This window comes from Salminus brasiliensis, chromosome 1 (assembly GCF_030463535.1).
Source record: "Salminus brasiliensis chromosome 1, fSalBra1.hap2, whole genome shotgun sequence".
Classification (NCBI taxonomy): Eukaryota; Metazoa; Chordata; class Actinopteri; order Characiformes; family Bryconidae; genus Salminus; species Salminus brasiliensis.
This window is the reverse complement of record NC_132878.1, coordinates 65,723,777-65,743,501: the sequence shown is the minus strand read 5'-3', so window position 1 is coordinate 65,743,501 and position 19,725 is coordinate 65,723,777. Positions and strand designations below refer to the sequence as shown.

Below are 19,725 nucleotides of genomic sequence, written 5' to 3'. Positions count from 1 at the left end.
TCTGACCCACTTTCTGTGCTTGACTTGACTGAGTGCTTTCCGCCGCTGGTTATGTCTCAGCGTTCAGACGGTTATCACACACTCCTTTAAATAATCTGAGCCTGGTTGTTGCCCACTGTTTTACACAGCTCAATATGCCAAATTCTACCGGATCCTTTACCTAATTGCGATCTCTCGTTTGCACACAGTCTGTGTGTTTGTGTGATCGGTTTTCTCTCCGCTAGGGGGCTGTCTTTGGTCGAGTACGCCTTGCTGTGGAAGATGACGATGACGGCTGTAATGATGATAGTGCACAGGATTACACGAGGTAACGTTGAAGGTTGTTGCAAAACAGCCCGTCATGGCGATTATGTGGTGGTGTTATTCCAGACAGGACAAAATGCACATGCTGTAATAATCCCAAATGTTATATTTTCATGTGTTTCTCATGGCTAAAACAGCAGAATCGTGGACCGGGCTCGCTCGTGTTAGTGAGAGACGTGTTTTTCGAGCTGCGGAGAAATTCAAGCCAGCGTCAGCTGAGGTTGTGTGGAAAACGCGGGACGGAGTGCACAACGGAGCTGGAGCTGCCTAGTACACCGTGAGGGATTTAACCTATTTAATATGATTAAAAGCAAACAGCCGGCCCTGATACACAGGCGACAATATGTAAATACAGTTAGCATCGTTATAAAAGCTGTACATTCAAGCTGCTCTGAGGAAACACAGTGCATCGACAACACGCCAAGTCCAGCATCCGTGATCCAGGCCGGGTTTTCCGTGGCCAGCTCGTTGGCTCGACTAGGCAGCGCAAGTGGGGCAGGAAAACTTTGACACACACGACTAGTTTGAGCTTCAAAATAGGTCCCAGAGTACACGACTGTTATGAATGAGAAAGATTAAACGGCTTGTGGAGACAAAACTGTGCTTGTTTCTTGTGTGTGTGCACCTTTCATTAAACAATACAATGTATTTGCCATGTTTCATATTTCAAAATATTAAACTGGCTTTGAATGGAAAATCCCGGCTCGTGGCAGCAGGGGTATCAGCTCCGTGACTGGGCTCGTAGGTTGGTTGGTAGAGGGTACCCGGCTATGATAATGTGGATCGATCTGAGTAGCAGTGTGTTGTTTTTCTCCCTCGAAAGTGACAAATGTAGACCTGAACATTAGATCTTTTCCTCCACGAGTACTGTGATCGACTTTTGAGCATGGAAACGAGTCTGCTTGCGATTCATAAAGTGAAAAATGTTGGCAGTGGAGATCCCCCTCCTTCGCCTGGCCACTGTCGCACATCTCCAGAGCAGCAGCAACAGCAGCAGCAGCAGCAGCATCCGCCGCCGCTCTACCAGCACCCGCATCGGCACAGCGAGGGACAGATTAACGTGCCCAGGCGGCAGCAGCACAAGCAGCAGCAGCAGCAGCAGCAGCCCGCTCAGGCAGACTTCAGCAGCGGACAACATGGTGGTGGGAAAGGGAATATTATCGCCAGCCTGGTCGATCACCATCAGCAAGCGCTAAGCAAAAGTAAGAAGGAGGAGGAGGAGGTAGAGGTGGAGGAGAAGGAGGAGGAGGAGGGTCGACCGTGCAAAACGGCGGATCGCATGGGCAGCAGGCGCGAGCAGGAGCAGGCGAACTTTGGACCAGCGACCGGCGGCGGCGGTGGTGGTGACCCGTCTCGGAGTGGGAGCAGCTCGGTTTTCGAGTTTAATAATTATTACGGGAATGGAAGAGGAGGGCCTTGCTTTGATCAACATGGCGGACAACAAAGCCCAGCTAGCTCGGGTATGATGCATTCGGCCCAGAACAACATGGATCAGATGCAAAACTCGCACGAGGAGTACCACAATAACCCCTACAACCACTACCCGAACTACCGGCCCGGCTACGGTGGCACCGGGTACGGTATGATGAGCCCATCGCGGCAGGGAAACATGATGGGCCCGGGGAGCAACTCAGCCGCTGTCGCCGCTCACGGCAAGGCTGCCCCTGCCTCTGTTGGTGTTGTTGGTGGTGGTGGAGGAGGCAGTGGTGGAGCCGGCGGCGGTGCTGGCAATGTCGGGGGATTTCAGAGGTTCCCGGGACAAACCCAACAGCATCCCTCGGGTGCCACCCCAACTTTAAACCAGCTCCTGACATCCCCCAGCCCGATGATGCGAGGTTATAGCAGCGGCTATCAAGAATACAGTAATCCCAGCGCTCAACAGCAAGCGAACATGGGACTAGGCAAAGACTTGAGCTCCCAGTACAGCTCTGCAAGCCACAACTGGGGAGGACAACAAAGAAGTCACCCCGCTATGAGTCCGGGAAACAACGGGCAAGGAGGAAACAGGTCCCAGGTGAGTAGACTTAACACGAACACCAACACTAGACCACCAGCATAGCTGTTCTGCTACACAGCTAGCTAATGAGTGGCCTGCTGCTAGCCTGCTGCTAATGGGAAGGAAGCGCTAGCCTAGTTTTCGCAAGTCAGAAAGCAAAACGCCATTATTTTTTATAATCATTGTGTTTATAAATTGGCCAGCTCAACCGTCCATTTTCACACCAAAACTCATCTGCCCAATACATCTTGTGAAGAGGTGTCCGCTTGTTGTTTGGACAGAAATAGCTTGTCAAGCTCTGGCCAAGGTGACATGGCCAAGTAACGCATCTAGTGCTAGCTAGCTAGCGAACTGTCTGTGCTTCCTTTCCACTGAAATGATCAGCAACACAACCAGCTTCGGGAGTAGCTAGAGTTTGCAGTAGTTAGCTAGCTATCTACAGAAGGTGTGAGGAAATACAGTTCTGCACAAGAGGAGGACAGGTGGCATTTTTAAGATCAGGATTGAGTGCCCTGAGCAAGGAGAGCTAGCTATAGCTAGCTAATCATGGCTAGTAGGACGAGCAGCAACACGTCATTCATTCTCGCTGAAACTGACGGCTGTTTAGCTAGCTACGCTCTCCCGTTGCTGCAGTGAGTACATTTATAATGTGTTGTAATGCTATGTATGAAATTCTGCGTGAACCGTAAATGATATTGAACGACACATGCGACACTGTTGGCTACAATAACTGCAAAATAACTTTGCCAGCGACGGAACAGTCTAGCATAAGTGTGGCTAAGGGTTAGCTAGCTAGCGATAGCGTTAGCGTTAGCTACCTAGCAGCCTGCTAGCGCTATTTTTGAAAGCGTTGTTTTTCATTAACCTGTTTAGTAAATGTTTGCCAGTGATTTGTGGTCTTTTTGTAAACATTTAGGGACGCGTTTATTTGCAGTAGCTAGCTAGCTACTTCACGTTTAGCTCAAACCACCTCAGCCACACGCCGACTTGTTTCATTTGTTGTTATAGTTAGCTAGCTAGCGCTAAAGCTAACGCTAAAATAAACCCAGGCGCCACAGTGCTATAGCTAGCTAGCTAACTCTAACGCAGCCTTCCGTCTAGCTTGATTTTCGGCCAAAATGCTGCACTAGTCCTCCAAAAAAGCCTCCCCCTTTGTCATACTGTTGACAGATTTTGCTCAAATATCAGAAGCTGCAGGGCTGAAGGACTGCATGGGACATGTTTACGCCCAAGGTTTGTGAACGTGTGTTCAGGAAGATGGAAAATCTTTCCCTGTGCTGTGATGAAATCTCAACCAGACAGAGGCTGTTTCGCAAGCAGAGCTGTGTGCTTTCTCGGTTCATGGAGGCGAACTCGCTCCAACAACATGAAAAACAGCATTTAGGGAAGTTCTTGCTTGGCCTACGCTTTCTATTTGGACGTCCCTTGGAGTGACTGATTTTGAACCTCTTCCCTTTGTGTGGTTCTATTTTTTTCCGAGAGCTTGTTTACAGGGCTCTTTGTGTCAGTTCGTTTGACAGCTGGACCGATACATCAGCGCTGTAGGAGATCGTGGTGCTGATATGAGCAGCTACTTTCATACTGCTGATCAGTAGTAGATTTATTAGATCATGTAGATCATTCAGTAGATCATGTAGATCATGACCTTACTTTTCTAAGTAAGTAATTATTGAGAATTTCCCCACTGTGGCACTAATAAAGGATTATCGTATTGCGAAAGAATTGTCATGATCTTGAGATCCAAGTTAAACTAGTGAGCTGTCATTGTATAAACACAGACCACCATTATTCTGAGAAAGTGACTGAAGAGGGGGCTCGAAGAGAGCTACAGCGGACCTTACATGTCAGTCACACGTCATTCTGTAATATAGGTAGCTAGTATTAAATATAATAATATCCCTGATTTAGTGCCAGACTATGTTGACAGGCAGCTCCTTTTAGCATTTACTTTTTTAATTTGGAAAAGCGAGAGTTTCAACCCCTGATTTTGAGAATTTAATAGCAGGGTTTACAATTCTGTACGAGACTCTTAATATCATTTAAAGAAAGTGGAGCAAAACAGGACAATCAGGACAAGTTATTAACTGTATTAAGGCACTCATATGTTCATTATTCTTGGTGGAGATGTATATAGTTCCTATGCATGGCTATAGACCTTTAACAAAGTCTAAATACTACACAAAGCTGTTAAAAAAAGAAAGGAAAATTTTGATATAAATCTTCATCATGATATGGGATCTTTAATACTAATTTGAATATCGTATGAGACTGTGATAATGTCATATATAAAAAATATTTAAATAGTAATAAACAATAAATTCTACCAGTAGCGTTTAATTTATTTAGCATTATAACTGGACCTGCCTGAAAATAACAAGTTTTTACATGTTTATAAATTACATTTTACAAAGAGCAGGTTCATTATTCTGTCTGCTTCAGCGGTCTCTCCCATAGATTAGTGTTCTTGTGTGATGTGATGCTCTTTGGCTGTGAGCCCTCTTCTGTGGCACCTCTGTGGATGAGTAGCCCTGACCTTCACACATGCAGATTAGCCATGTGCTCGCTGGGTGTTATTGCCAGCTATCTCAGCAGGAAATGTATGGAGGGTTTGTGCTCCTGCGCCCTGGTTTATTCCCAGGGCCTGTCCAGCCCCGGCCTGACTGAAGGAGGTGCCAAGAGACTGGAAAGCACTTGCAAATGTCAGTCATTCCGGTGCCGGCACCAGAAAAAAAACAGTTCGCCAGAGCGTGAAGGTTTCTGTCTGTTTATGGTTTTTAAAGAAGCAGTATGGGTTAGGCTTTGCTAAAATCTATAGAAAAGAAAAGAAAAAGGTTCTTTGTTGTTCTACTTCTGCTTCTGTCAGTAATGTTACAAAACATTTGGTGTCAAAATAATCACTTACTGGAAATTTTGGCTTAAAATATCTAATGTTTCTTGTTATTTTGAGGGTCTCAAATGGACTACTTGGCGTTCTTGGTTTATTAAGTGACTTTTTTTGGAATTCTCTCTTAAGACTCATTATTTTAGATTTTGGTTAGTACGTAAAATGTCTTATTTTCTAAAATGTGTGAATTGCGTTAAGATTTTGCACGAATATGGTAAAATTACTACAGAATTATGTCATATTGATTTTGGGGAAATGATTATTATGTCAAGATAAGTTAAAATCCTGATAATGAAAGTCATTGTTTTGCAAAGTCATTCATTGGAAAGGAAATGTAAAGTTTTAGAAGTGTTAGTTATTATTACTTTGCTATTAGTACTTGCTCAACGATTCTTTTTCCCTTTTGTAAATTTGACCGCTCTGTTTAACGTGTACTTTCTAATCCAAAGAATTCTTAACCAAAAGTTTAGTTGCCATCTCAGAGTGAGCTGCATTACTGCTCAGGGAAACTTCATAGACCTAATATCAGAGCAGATTCTAATCAGGATTACAAAAGAAGAGTTGCTAAATGTTTTTTTTTTGTTTGGCATGCAGTTCTAGGAAATTATATATTTAAAAAAAAAATTGTAATGTGTAACTTGTGACACTGTTTTCTGATAAACCGCTGCTAAGAAAGTTTTACATTTTCATTTGCAGCAAAGATCTGCAGGTTGCTTGCATGAAAATGATCATTAATCTTGAATTGTGAAGATTTGATGAGTTTTTAATTTTGGGAGAGGAGCGGGTGGTCTGCTTCCAACAGAGAATTCTCCTCTCCCTCAAGCACAGCACTGCAGTGCAGCTGACATCATTATTCACCCAACCCACAGATATAGTACTTTGTTATGCTGGGTCAAGGTTTTATGTGTGTTGAATCATCATAGTATAATATTCGAATTTCTAATAGGCTAATATTTAGCTTGGGTCTAAAATTGATGCAGAACATGTTGATTTCTGTGGACTTCCATAACCGCTGCGAGAGTTGAGTGTCTGTCTTCAAATTAGTGGCAATCGGCGGGGTCCAAGCACTACACTTTGCGTTGCTGAAAAGTGGTTCTTCGACTCATAACCCTTTGTTGTGTTATAGATTTTGAAAAAAATTATTATTATTATTATTATTATTTTTTTTAAATGACTTGTAGAAAATGTAAGGTCTTAAAAGGAGATTTTTGGCTTAATTTGAGTTATTGAACTAAATAAGTCAATTAGCTCCATCTTTTAGCTGCAGAGTGCACCAAAACGTACCAGAATTTTCATGTTAAAATCAAGTTCTCATGGGAACGATGCTGCCAGATCTGCTACAGGAGTTTGGTTTTTGAACTTGTCGCTCATGAGTTTTTCTTATTTGAATCTGCAGTGTGAGTGAGAGAGTAAGCGAGAGAGAGAAAAAGAGGCAAAATTGCAGTGTGCCAGGGCATGGTTGCTGACACTTAAACTGCTGGTTTAAAGTGCCCTCACAGGCGCTCTCAATTGCGCACATTTTCTGTAAGTGCTGCTTCAATTGCCTTGAATTTGGCAGTGATATGAGAAGATTAGTTTGGATAGCTCTCACTCTTTATTTTTTTTTGGCAAAGCCAGCTCACTTGAGACTAAACCTGACTCTCCCTATCAGCGGATGATGGCACTCTGCCCTGAATTTTTGGACATTGCCAACCATCGTGTCCTGTGCTTACTATTGTGAGCTCAGCAAGGTCAGGAGCAATGACCTGTATTCTGTAGTCTATTTCTGAACACGGTCGTAACGGGGATGTAATGAGTTAGGGATGTAATGGTTTTAAGATACTTTGGGTCAGGATTTGAAAAATGTGTAAATATCTTAATTCAACAGTGCTCCAATTAATTACTACGCCACTGCATATGGCAGGGCTGCATGCCCTTGTCTGAAATTGTGGTCTCATGAGCAAATAGACAATAGCTGCAGTATTTGTGTTCATTAATGGTAGTTTCATGAGGAAACTGTAAACAAATAGCGCTCAGAAGAGAGAGAGAGAGAGAGAGAGAGAGAGAGAGAGCGACATCAGTTTTGCACATTTCTGTTTGCATCTTTTTATTTGATAGCGAGTCTGTTACAGTACTGTCACGACTGAACCTGTGCAACTCCCTCTACAGGTGGCACCTATGGACGCCATGTCTATGAAGCGTTCCCAGCTGTACGGGATGGGTAACAGCCCTTACTCTCAGCAGCAGCAGCAGCAGCAGCAGCAGCAGCAGCAACAGACAGGTGGAGGCTACTCCACCCAACCATATGGAGCTCCTGCACCACACCGGTACCCAATGGCAATGCAGGGGCGTGGCCAGGTCAGCATGGGAGGAATGCAGTACTCTCAACAACAGGTATGATTAAATAAACTCCCTCTAACTCTGGGATGCTTAGTCGTTAAGCAGGTAGCCTTCTTCAAGCCATAAGAGTTTAGAGTTACTTTATAGTTTAGAGTTATTACATTCATATTGCTTTGCTATTCAGTGCACTTATGTAATTCTCATTCAAAATGTATCCTAGTAAAATATGTTTGATGGCTCTTTTCAAAGGTCCACAGTAGATACTTTGTAAGTGCTTTGTTTGTTTTTAACATTCGACTAAATAGATTGAGTTCAATCTAATCTCAAATCCCCAATTTTGCATCGTTTCCATTTAAGTGAGCCAGCTTTCGGCCAGGTGGATTTTATTTGCGTTCAGTATGACTTCAACTTTAGGGTTTTTATTTTGTCTTGGTGAAAATGAATGGAACCCACCAGGAAAAAACAATGTAAGTTGATGAATACGGCATCTGCTTCTGGGAGCGGTTCATTTCATAGACACTCAAAGCAAAAAGCGTTCTGAATAGTCCTGAGAAAGGGTTCTTTGACTTGTAACAATAGTGGAAGCATTTTTGGTGCTCAGTTTAAAAAGATTGTTGTGTGTAGAACCATCTACAAAAGCTTTTGCCCCTAATCCGAGGACCTTTTTAACATAGGGGGGAAAAACACTTGAGTGTCCAAACAGTTCTTTGAGTTGCATTTGCTGAAGAACCCTTGAGGAACACATTTGTTTCTTTGAATGCAGATAAGCTTGAACACAGTGAATTTGGAACCTCAGAAACGAGAGCCAATAAAAAAGGCAGGGCTTTTTTTATTTGTATTTTTAGTTTAGTTTAAGCAGCAAGCAGCTTTTTTTTTTTTTTTTCTGCTCAGTCGACATAATGCTGCACCAACCTGTTAAGTTTCTCTCTAGAATCCAGACCTTCGACAATTACTGGATTTTGCTTCACATACACAGAGAAAATAAGAAGGTCAAAGCCTGGCATAGTTGAACATTTAAAGCATGTGTTGATAATCTACAGGTGACTATCAAAGTCAGAGAGCCGTCCTCTTTTGTACCTACATGGTCTTGATTAATTGTAATCCTCTAATCCTCACTACATCCCTTTCTGTTCTGGGGTATAGATAAAATATGTGTGTGTGTGTATGTGTGTATATATATATATATATATTCATACAAAATAACTTAAGCAGTATAGCAAAAAAAAGGTAACAGGAAGACATGGAAGGGCTAGGCAAGATGGAGTGGAGTCAGAAACCAGATCAACCTGTTATAACTGTTGGAAGTTGCTGGGGGCTTGTGGCGTTCTTTGGGGAGAGAGATATGTGTGTGTGATAGGGTAGGGTGGGGTGTTCGTGTTGAAAGTGTGAGTTAGTGGATGGCTCTTAGTGTTCAACTTAATGTGTTCAGTATAATGCTCCTGCTTGTAAGAGCAGGTTGGGCTCGGCTCTGCTCTGCTGGGCTAGGCTGGGCTACAGTACGTTGTCCTATTCTGGGTACAGAATCTACTGCTATATTTAGTGTGGCCTGCTGGTTGAAGTGGAGTGCTGTTCTGGTGTGTGTGTTTGGAAAGAACTTCTCTTCCAGGAGTAATAGCATATACAGATACAGGCTTTGGCTGTTATGGTATGAAACAATAATACTAAGTGCCCTTCTACCATTTTCATTCTCTCTCGCACACACATTGTCTAAATAACATTAGAATTGCAATTCTACTATATTGCTACACTATATTATGCTATGCCTTACAATGTTTGAAAAAGCACAGGCGAAAATGGCAAAAATATAATATCACTATTTATAAAATTTTCATGGTGCACCAACACCAGGGGTGGAAAGTCAGTCTGATAAGTCATATGTCATGTGGCAACAACCTACATTCATTCAAGTTAAGGTAAAACTAGGGAAACAAAGTATGCCTGTGATTAGTTACCATACTGTGGTGATGTCTGATGTTTTATTTGTCAATATTGTAACATAAACACTATTACAGAAATTGTCATATTTTCTGATGCACATCTTCTATAGCAGTTCAATGTGATTGCATGGATCTAAATATGGCTGCTGAAATTTATACAAACTACAATAAGGATGTTTGTGATTTATAATTAAGCAGAAATGAGAAGGAATGTAAGTATATTTAATAGGATGAAGAAGTCACTAAATGTTGGATAACAGCATGCACATATATATTATAACATATGCGCATATGTGTTGAAGATCACCACTTGAAGTTGAAACCAACAAATTGGAGCTTCAGTGCTAGATTTAACACTACTGCTACAAATTCTGCAGGACTAATTTTGCACTCTTTTTAATGAAACATTAATATGGCATTTGGATAAGGTCTGTTCTCATTTTATGGGTTGAAAATCCAATAATCAGTAATACTGGCTGTTATAATTTAATATTTTAAACCCTATACTTAAGTGCGTCAGTATCTATGGTTGGCAGTTCTTAGTTGTCATATCTATGTCTTAAACTCAAACAGCAGGAAAGTGCATCCTTAAATTGTAGGTTTGTCCCAAAGTCTACAATTCAGCCAAGGCAGGACAGACCCTACTATTGCTGGTGTATAAAGTATAAACATTTAAAGCTCTGGGGGGGCAGAGCTACCCAGAATTCATTGCAGTTTGGATTTGCGTATAATCTGTATAATTTCTTATTAATCGTTCTATTTCTTTATAACAGCGTTTATTATGTGGTGTTATTCATATGCTAACAGTTAGATTTGGAAGCCTTTTAGATTTTTTTGTAATGCTTACAGTCATATATTTAATTACAGAAAGTCTTACATTGGTTTCCCCAGTGGCACAACTGTCATGCACCAAAATGCAGTGAAAGTCTCAGCACATTACTGCTGATGTTTTCACTAATACTGACAAAAACGATGAGTGGGCCTCTGATCCACCGGTCAGGCCCTCGTATTTATGATATTTTTAGGAAAGTGGATTGTGACATAGCATCGTATTACCCGCCCCTACTCTTACCGTTTGTGTTTAACAACATTGAGACCTATTCAATTCACGCATTCAGTGCAACGTAACTCCTGGACAGAATTATACTCTGTCCTGAATGCTGCCTTCCAGCTCCCATTCTGCTACTTTCACAATATACCTTCCAGTTGACCATCTCATCGAGTTTCCAAGTGTAATTCCCCCCTGGTCATGACTGAAAGATCGAAATCAACACAAAGGATTCTCTGCCTGTGGTGTGAAGGAATGGAAAAAAAAAAGACACACTGACCAAAGACCACATCATCACTCATCGCATAATTAGATCGTCGCAGGCCCGGAGTGTTTGTGTAATCTTTAACCTCAGGGAGGGTTATGTGTCGGTGATGCTGTTATTTTCGTTCGCGTTGGCCAGAGTGTCCAGTAATGATTTTTATCTACCAGAGCCCTGAATGGCCAAGGGACAGTGCTTACTACAACTTCACCTGAAATTGGCTATTTCGACTGGTCAGATGCCAAGGGAACCCTACTGTTATTTATAAAAACGGCTGCTCAGACACAGGGACATATTCTTGAGCTCCTTGTTGAATGCTGTTATGTGTTATATGTTATAAACTGAAATGAGAAAGTTGAGCATATTAACATAATGGCACATCTACAACCGCTCCTAGTTTTCACAGTAGTAAAACGAGACTCCATATGTGAATGGTTACACCCCTAGTTACAATACACATTAATATTCTTATCTTTAACTATTTTAAAACCACAAATTGTGCGTATACAATATTGCATTGACAATATTGTACACATTGTGCGTACCCCGGGATTCTAATAATACAGTATGTGGACAAAAGTATTGCGACACCTGCTCATTCATTGTTTCTTCTGAAATCAAGGCAATTTATATATATATATATATATATATATATATACATATAAATTGCCTTGATTTCAGAAGAAACAATGAATGAGCAGGTGTCGCAATACTTTTGTCCACATACTGTATTATTGGAATCTCATAGTAGGATTAATAGAAATTAGTTTATTAGTTAGTCTTTTTTTTATTTTTATTTTTTATTTTTTAAACGGAAGCCCTAACTCTAATAGTCTTGGCTCATGTAGTGACTGCAGGATCAGTTGATACAAAAAAACCCAAAAGTTAAAAAAAAAAAAAAAAAAGGTACAGATCCATAAAAAAAAAGTCACACCTCAGAACCATCTTGCTGGAGCTGAGCCTGAAGTGTCTGGAGGTTTCATTGTTAGGAGAAATGCAGTGAAGGCTCTTCACTCTCTCTTCACTCTCTCCACTGGAGAGTGTGTCTGTATACGGATGGCAGGTGTGTTGACGGCTTGGACAGCGTCTGCATGTGGCCTGTCACAGCACCATCAAAACTCCCCACTCATCAGTCCCCTGTGGGGCTCCAATTGACCTGTCTGAGCACTGGTCATGTCCACAGCTTCAGCCTTTCTTTCTCCATCCCCGTGTAGCAGAGCTGCCCAGTATGGACAGAATATCAGTGTTGGTAAAGGTTGGCTTGCGTTGTTTCAATCTTAAGTATTTTATTTTTTGTTTATTTTGATTCATAATACCACTTAGAGAAACACTCTGCTGGAGCTGTGGGTTTTCTGCCTGTTTACACACAGTTTCTGTGATGGCTACATTGTAAAAGCCTAAAGCAAAGGAAGGTACTAGGACTCATACTGGCGAAGGCTATAAGAGTCCTGTGTATATGTTCCCTATGGAAATCTGTACTCCTCTGAATGCTGTGTTTAAAGTGCAGCATATTTGTGCATCTGTAAGGGCTGTAATCTCTGTCCTTCTGTTCATGTGGCCTGTAAAATGTGAGTTTAGGCAAAAAAAAAATTAAATCTTTGTAGCTTGTGTCCAGATAAGGTCAATAAATTAATTAAAATCTGCCCAGTAATTCCTGATGGATGTAAAGATTGATGAAGTTATACTATACTAAATATTGTTTATGAAATAGGCTGGATAAACTGAGTGCATTGTTATTGTCATTACATGTTGGATCATTGAATTCTGGTGACCTCTGGTAATATTACTGCATTTTTTAAAATATCACAATATTCATAGCAGAAAAGAAATATGTTCCCCAGTATTGTGCAGCACTTGGAACAACAGAGACTTCTGATTCGACATGCTTTCTGTCTGATTTATTTTTGCAAAGGGAGAACAAAGAACACAGCAAAATGTCCAAAAATCATTTCTCTAGTAGAGGTCCGTCATTTAGCAAACTGACAGCTTTTCAACGTTTTGGCAAATGACAGAGTGGTCCTGTCTGGTGACCAAATTAGTGACCTGTTGACAGGCCTGCTGATTGTCCGTTGTACGCACAGCAGGGAATAATCGAACAGACTTTCATGCTCATTCCAGTTCAGACGAGAGGACGAGGATTCCATGCTGGAACAGCTTATTCCAAGATGGGCTGAATTTAACCAGTGGATAGATGGTCATCAAGCTATCAGCTCAGATGGTCATCAAGGTCATCAAGCTCATCAAGCTATCAGCAAATATGGAAAACTGTCTGATGTGTTAAAGAATAAATAGTTTTCTCTGCGTATTGTTTTCTGTACTTTAGACTAGAGCCTTTAGTTTCATTGTTTTTAACTGTCTGAGTTGTCAAGTTGTCCCTGTAGGTCTGAAGGTGTTTCTGTTTCCTGGTTTCCAGCCTGTCCATATTACCACATCACATCAGAAATAGGCTCGTGCTTGGAGTTGGTTAACAGTTACCATAGTAACAGACCCGTGTGAAGGTAAAGACTGATTACCCGCAGGTTTTCTTTGTTGTTTTCTTTGTTTTTTTGTTGTTGTTTTTTTTTGCAAATTCTAGCAAGTGAAGGATAGGATGTAGGTCTTGTATCACCAAGACTGAGTAAATGGGTTGACTTTTCCAAAGCTTCCCTTCTTTGGCAACTGGGGAAGTGTGGATACACAAACTAGAAGACCGAATACAATGAGCCTGGTTCAGAAATCATTATTTTTACAATGCAGGACAACATCTGCCTGGACAGAAATGATCTTTTTAGTAAAGAGTGGTAAAAAGAGTGGCTACGTTACTTATCACAGGAGGACAGCGAGAACACCAACGCAGTGTATCCGGGCAAAAATACACCCCCAGCACCTAGGTGTGGGTGGCATGGCATAAATATACTATAGCAATATTTTAACATTTGAACTTTCCAGATACGTCATATGTCAAATAATCTTCTATATGTGGTCAGTTTAAATGGGCTAAGAAGAACCAGTGGCTCATTTAGAAATATTATTGATGGATTGTATCAATAACAAAAAGAGCCTCAATCTTCAAGTAGCCAATTTTTCTGTAGAAATTCATGATTGCTGGACGCATGGACAAAAACACACCATGATGCTGAGCCTGTTGCTACAGCTGGCTGAAATAATTTTAGAAACAATTTAGAATAAGGTGGAAAAATACGACTAACCGTAATTTCTCAGAATAAGTATGCATGTGATTTCAAAGGTATGAGCAAGAAATGTATGTCAAAATGCGAAAACCACTTTTAATCGTTCAGAACTATCTGAAAGTGTGTGGGTGCTAGTGAAAATGCTGACACACCAGTGAAATTCATTGGTGATGGGCTGGGGCTGTAATGGAGGAGAGGGGGGGGGGGACTGCTGTCATCATCGTGACTGGATTTTGTTTTCTATTTGGCTTGAGTGATGAATGCAAACGAGTCTACATGATGCAAAGGGGGCGTGCCGATACCAGCTGTTCTCCTGTAAACCTGTTACATAAGACAGCTTGCGGTGAATTTGGATGGGAGAGGCGTGAGGAGGGGGTGGGGGGGGGGTGGGGGGGTTGCTGGATTACGATGTCAACAACGCACACTTGGAAACCCCCCAGCCTCCACTCCCACTCATCACTCATCATGGGCCCGCATGCTGTGAGCAGGCTGTGGAAGGTGCAGCACTATCAGTCTTGATTTTGGGTTTTGGATTCTGGCCCGCATGTTGCAGCTCCTGATTAAGTGATGAGGGATCAGCGCTGGTAGCAGTGTTCCCGACAGATGGCTCTTTCTGCACCGGTTCTTTTATTGAAACGAGCTGCCGCCAGTCTTTGGGGGCAGTGGTGACACGCACAGTTTAGTGTCTTGCTGCAGCTCAGCCGATTCATTGTTTCAGCTGATTATCCCATTATTTCATTTTCCTGTCTCCTGTTTTTTTTTTACTGTGATGATACTCACATGGCTGTGCTTTTCGCCAAACTATCACTTTTATTGCTTCTTTATCCCTTTAGATCAATGGTTCTAAAACCTGTCCTCAGGGACCCACAGATGATCCACATATTTTGCAGCATGTTGGGCTAGAGTAAAAATCTGGCCTTTTAGGACTGGTTTAAGAACCTCTGCTTTACGTAGCTGTTGATTTTGTCCCCCAGCAGGTTCCGGCACAGTACGGGCAGCAGGGTATGGGCGGGTACTGCCAGCAGGGACAGCCTCCATACTTCAGCCCTCCACAGCAGCAGCCCGCCGCCCCCTCCCAGCCCCACTACATGCAGCCCCGGGCTCCACCTCAACAGGTAAGGCCAATAGCTTCACCAACCCAGTGCAGCTTTTGCTAGGACTAGAAAAAAACAAAACGGAGGTTCTGCAGTCCGTAGTGTAGGTTGTGCACGTCTAGCCTCCAGGTGAGTGATGAAGCCCCAGTTTAAGGTGAAATGCAGGGGCGGAAACACAACATAAAAGAAAACATTTGGCAGATTTTTAACAAAAGAGCAGCGTTCACATTCTGAAGGCGCACTCGCTGACCCTTAAGCTGTACACACACACACACACTCTCTCAAGCACACACAGTTCAACAGCCTCGTTTTGTTAGCTCTGCGTGACGGGAAGGCCAATTTGCGGAAGGCCTTAAAATCTTTCTGGTTTGCACACATCTCATGCGCTTGGATCTACCGCAGACTCACAAGCTGTGGTGAAGGCTGCAGTATTAAACTGACCTTGAGTGGATTTCTCAGGGATGTGTGGACGATATCAATGAGAGCACAGTGGCTGCTCGGCTCATATCACTAAGCTTCTGTTTATGCCTCCCGATTTTTCATTTTCTCTCAGACGACAGTTAGACAGGCTGAGAAACGGATCCATTTTCTTCCTGCGTGCCTGGGCTCCAACTGTCTCTGACAGGAAGGAGAGCGGAGAGGAGAATTAGAACAAAGTAGAGAGGAAGATTTAGGAAGTGTTTTTTGGGATTTTGCAGTGACTTGAATGAGCTATTAATTATTTATTGTTCTTCTGATTTAAAGCTAATTCACTAATAAGTTCACAAATGGGACTGGAGGAACTACTTACACCAGGGGTGTCAAACGTGTTCTAGGTAATGACCACATTTCAGTTCAGGAACTTAGAAATTCTTAGTCTGTTAATGAAGAATTCTGTATTATTAGCATGTTTTGCTTAAAGCGTGCTGTTAGGAGAGCGGCTGACTGACTGATAAAAGACAACTAGGCCACAGACTGGCAGACAGTGAGAACTAAATGTCCCAGTAAATGATTTCATGAATGGAGACAGTGTGTGCTTTGACCCTGCAGGGTTTGCTGCACTCCAGATAGCTAACTGCTGGCTAACGTTTTTTGAAGAACGCAAAGTCCTATCTTGTGTGGGGGGGCCACCCCTCATTAGAAAGAAGATTTGAATGGTGCCGTTGAGCCTGTCTTGTCATGCTGTTTATACCTATAGGTCAGTAAATGTGTGGCCCTGAGAACTTGGAATGTAAGTTCGTTTGGGGCTGGGTGTTGTATACACAACCCTGGTTCACACAGTACACTGTTTGATTTTGGGGATTTTGGTGGTCTTTAAATGTTGAATGAGCTCCATGGTGACCAGCGTAGTGATGTTAAGACCAAAAACAGCCTGCTATAATAAATTTGGTTCAAAATCTCAGTGTGATGACTGCTATGGCTCACAACAACAACTGGCAACAGCCGGTAGACAGTGGCAATGAGAGCAAGAGAACGGCAGTAACTATTTTCATGATATTTGAAGAATTTTATTTTGGTAAAAAAATGTGTGCATACTTTATATGCATATAGCAGCTGAATCACCACCTTCAGATCAGGTTTACAACTGCATTGCTGCCTCTGTTGTGTAGGCCATGGAGCCACCCTGTAAAGAGAGGTGGGGGGACAACTGGCTTTATTCTTTCTTATGGAAACGAAGATGACGTTTGATGAATCTGATGAGTCTTTAGTTGTAAATAGCTTGGATCTTGTCAGCACGCCCACTCTGTATCATGCTCACATCAACGCTGTAAACAAATTAAATTACCTGTGTGAAAATAACTAGTTTGCTTTTCCTAACAGACTCTTATTATAGTATGCCAGCAGCAGGAGCTTTGCCGACACTCATCGTATACGGTGTGTGCTGCATCTCATACACTGCATGGACAAAAGTATTTGGACACATGTTCGTTCATAGTTTCTTCTGAAGTCGTGCATGTTAATGAATAGTTTTTTTTTTTTTTTGCTTTTGTTGGAGTAACTGTTTCTACTGTCCAGGGAAGGTTTCCTACTCGATTTTGAAGCATTGTTGTGAGGATTAACGCTAGGCTGTGAGCGTTAGTGAGGTAGGGATATTGGATGATCATCACCCACCATCATCTCATCCCCAACTCATCCCAGTAACTCATCCCCTAAGTATTGGATGGAGCACCATTATTCCAGAGAATACAGTTCCACTGCTCCACAGCTCAATGCTGGGGGTCGTTATACCCCTTTAACCCACACCTGTCGTTAGGCATGGTGCCAATAGCTTCATGTCTCTGTATTTTTCTGCAGGAACTAGACAAGCTGTGTGCGCATTTGTGTGAGTCAACAGTAGGTGCAACTTAAAAAGTGGATGAATGCATTCATTAGAGGGGGTGCCCACAAACATTTGGACATTTCATGTAATTTTGTAGTCCTTACTGGACTGACGTAGCATTACACGACGCTGGCAAAAATCCTTTGATGAAACTGTAGCATTCAGTTTAGTGTTTGTCAGCATTTGTAGCCACTGTGTTGAATTGTCTTCCCACAGGGGAAGAATGAACACAAAAACCTGTGGAATTTCCCTTTATAGTGGGATCCTGAAAAAAAGCTTGCTTATGTACCTCACTGCAGTGGTATACAATAGCATAGCTTTGTTTTTAGCATTGTAACAAGAACATTTTGTAGTTATTCCCAAGTCTTAACAGATAGTGTTGCTGTCAATTTGGTGTCCTCTCAGCGCAGTAAGCAGTTAGCTTGCTAAAGAAATTGTAGCTGGTCAGCTAGTGTTAGCGAGCGCCCACCTAGCACCTACTCGCTTTATCGGGTTTGGCTTCCTCGCGCAATACAGTGCTTTTGAGTTGACCTTTGGATGTGTAGTTAGCTCCAGTCTGAAATAGTCCAGTTTGTTCTGGAGGGAGCAGATGTTGGAAAGGGAAGAAGCTAAAAGCTAATCAGTTGGGTTAGCTTTTAGCCTAGTACGGATACCTGCCTAGGGTTTCTTGCTTAACAAGGTTAGCTACCTTTCTCTGGACACTGGCAGAGAAACAGACACAGTCCGGTTTGTGTAGCAACACAATTTCCTTTACCTAGCCTTAGTTTTCACTAGTCTGGTCTAAACTGATAAAAATGATCCTATTCTTTCACTAGGGCTAGCAAGGCTTTCGCTAGTGGGCTGGGTGTATGTATATTTTGGGCACTTCGTCAAAACGATTTGACGAAAAAAATGTAATCATTCACCCTAGATGCAGTCGATCAGCCTGGGACATACTAGGCCAATGTTGCTAACAAACAAACTTGCACTCTCCCCAATCTCATATCCATACACACATGCCACAAAATGACCGTGTGGTCCTTTAAGACCCTATTAACGTCTATACAAACAAAAATAACTTGCTGAATGGTGGAGCAGCCATTTTGTGTAACAGGAACCACTTTTACCTCAGCGCAGTATGTGGTATGAGTGCCCGCATTGCAGTCCAGTTTAAATGTGGAATAGTACTACATAATAGCAGGGTGTTGGAGGGATGATGACGTAGTTCTAATTTCAGCTTAAATGTGTATATAAAAGATGTGATTGGGTGTAGTTCAGTGTTGGTTAACAACATTAGCCTTCTGTTGTAATCACAAGAATCAAACATGTCTTGACCGATGGACTGCATCTGGGCTCAATGATGAATCATGTACGTTTAATTTTTGGCAAAACTCTTCCTTTAATATGGCCTTCAAATGAAAAGTCTCCAATATCAAGAGGATATTTGAAGTTGGATGGAAAAGATAACCAGTGGGATCACCTTTCCTTAGTCTGAAGACACATCTGTTACACAGGAGGGAGGAGGGAGGCCTCTCGCATGCTGCATACTTTTCTGCTGATGCCTTCCATCCCCACATTTTGGTGTGTGTATCTCTCCCTCTCGCTCTCCCTCTCGCTCCCCCCCCCCCACCCCACCCCCTCCTCTCTGGACTGTTTTTTTATTTTTTTATTTTTTTATTTTTTATCGTGGACGAAGCAGCTGTTCTTGTTCCCTCTGTACATGCCGCAGTCGTGATGTCATGCCCAGAGTGTAAACAGCAGCCTGTGGGTGTGACCTGGCCATGACCCAGTTATCACAGCAATCGTCTACGCACGCGCACACACACACACACACACACACACACACACACACACACACACACACACACACACACACGTGTGAGTCTAAATAAATGTCAGACTGTGGCTTGTTTGGAATTTTTTTTCCCCCTTCTACTACTACTCACCCTCCACCCCCCCCTCCACCTTTTGAATGGGTTATAGAAGAGTGGAGGCTGTGTGCACTGGTGATTCAAACACATGTCTGGCTCTAAGAGCACTTTCTCAGGCTTCTTTTACCTGAGTGTTTGTTTGTCTGGGAACCTGGAGTGTGTCCCATCTGTCTGTGGGTAATGATTCCCTCTGAATACATTTTTATTTATTTATTTTGGATGAGACTCGATAAGTCCCTTCTGTGGGAGTGCACAGTACGTAATCTCAGCAGATAGTGTGTTACCCACCAATAAATAGGAAAATGTAGTTACTATGATCGCTCTAATATTGACGTTGCGGCTGATAACCTGCTGCAGCTTAGACTTAGAAACGCACCTACTGATTAATGTTTAGATTCCAGACAGGCAACAGGAATACTGCTACACTGCTACACCAATAAGAACCCAGTCGTAGACTAACAGTAACAGTAACGACTTCATTGGAAATCGGGCTCATTCGGTTT

General features: G+C 42.3%; 1 protein-coding gene and 1 long non-coding RNA gene across 11 annotated transcripts in view; both read left to right on the top strand.

The window, feature by feature from the left end:
- Positions 1–180: 180 nt before the first annotated feature.
- On the top strand, positions 181–901 carry LOC140535151 (uncharacterized). Its single transcript, XR_011977528.1, has 2 exons — positions 181–307; positions 441–901. It is a non-coding gene; the product is annotated as an uncharacterized lncRNA (long non-coding RNA).
- A 121-nt stretch (positions 902–1,022) lies between these two features.
- Positions 1,023–19,725, top strand: part of arid1b (AT-rich interactive domain 1B) — a 73,142-nt gene continuing 54,439 nt past the window's right edge. For 3 of the 10 annotated variants that reach the window (XM_072686733.1, XM_072686751.1, XM_072686709.1), the window contains exons 1-3: positions 1,024–2,317; positions 7,332–7,556; positions 14,894–15,034. In XM_072686733.1, coding sequence (XP_072542834.1) covers positions 1,190–2,317; positions 7,332–7,556; positions 14,894–15,034 — 1,494 coding nt within the window. In that variant the 5' untranslated portion in view covers positions 1,024–1,189. Of the gene's footprint in view, positions 2,318–7,331; positions 7,557–14,893; positions 15,035–19,725 lie in introns of all 10 variants that reach the window. The other 7 variants (XM_072686753.1, XM_072686737.1, XM_072686752.1 and 4 more) reach the window with 4 other exon arrangements.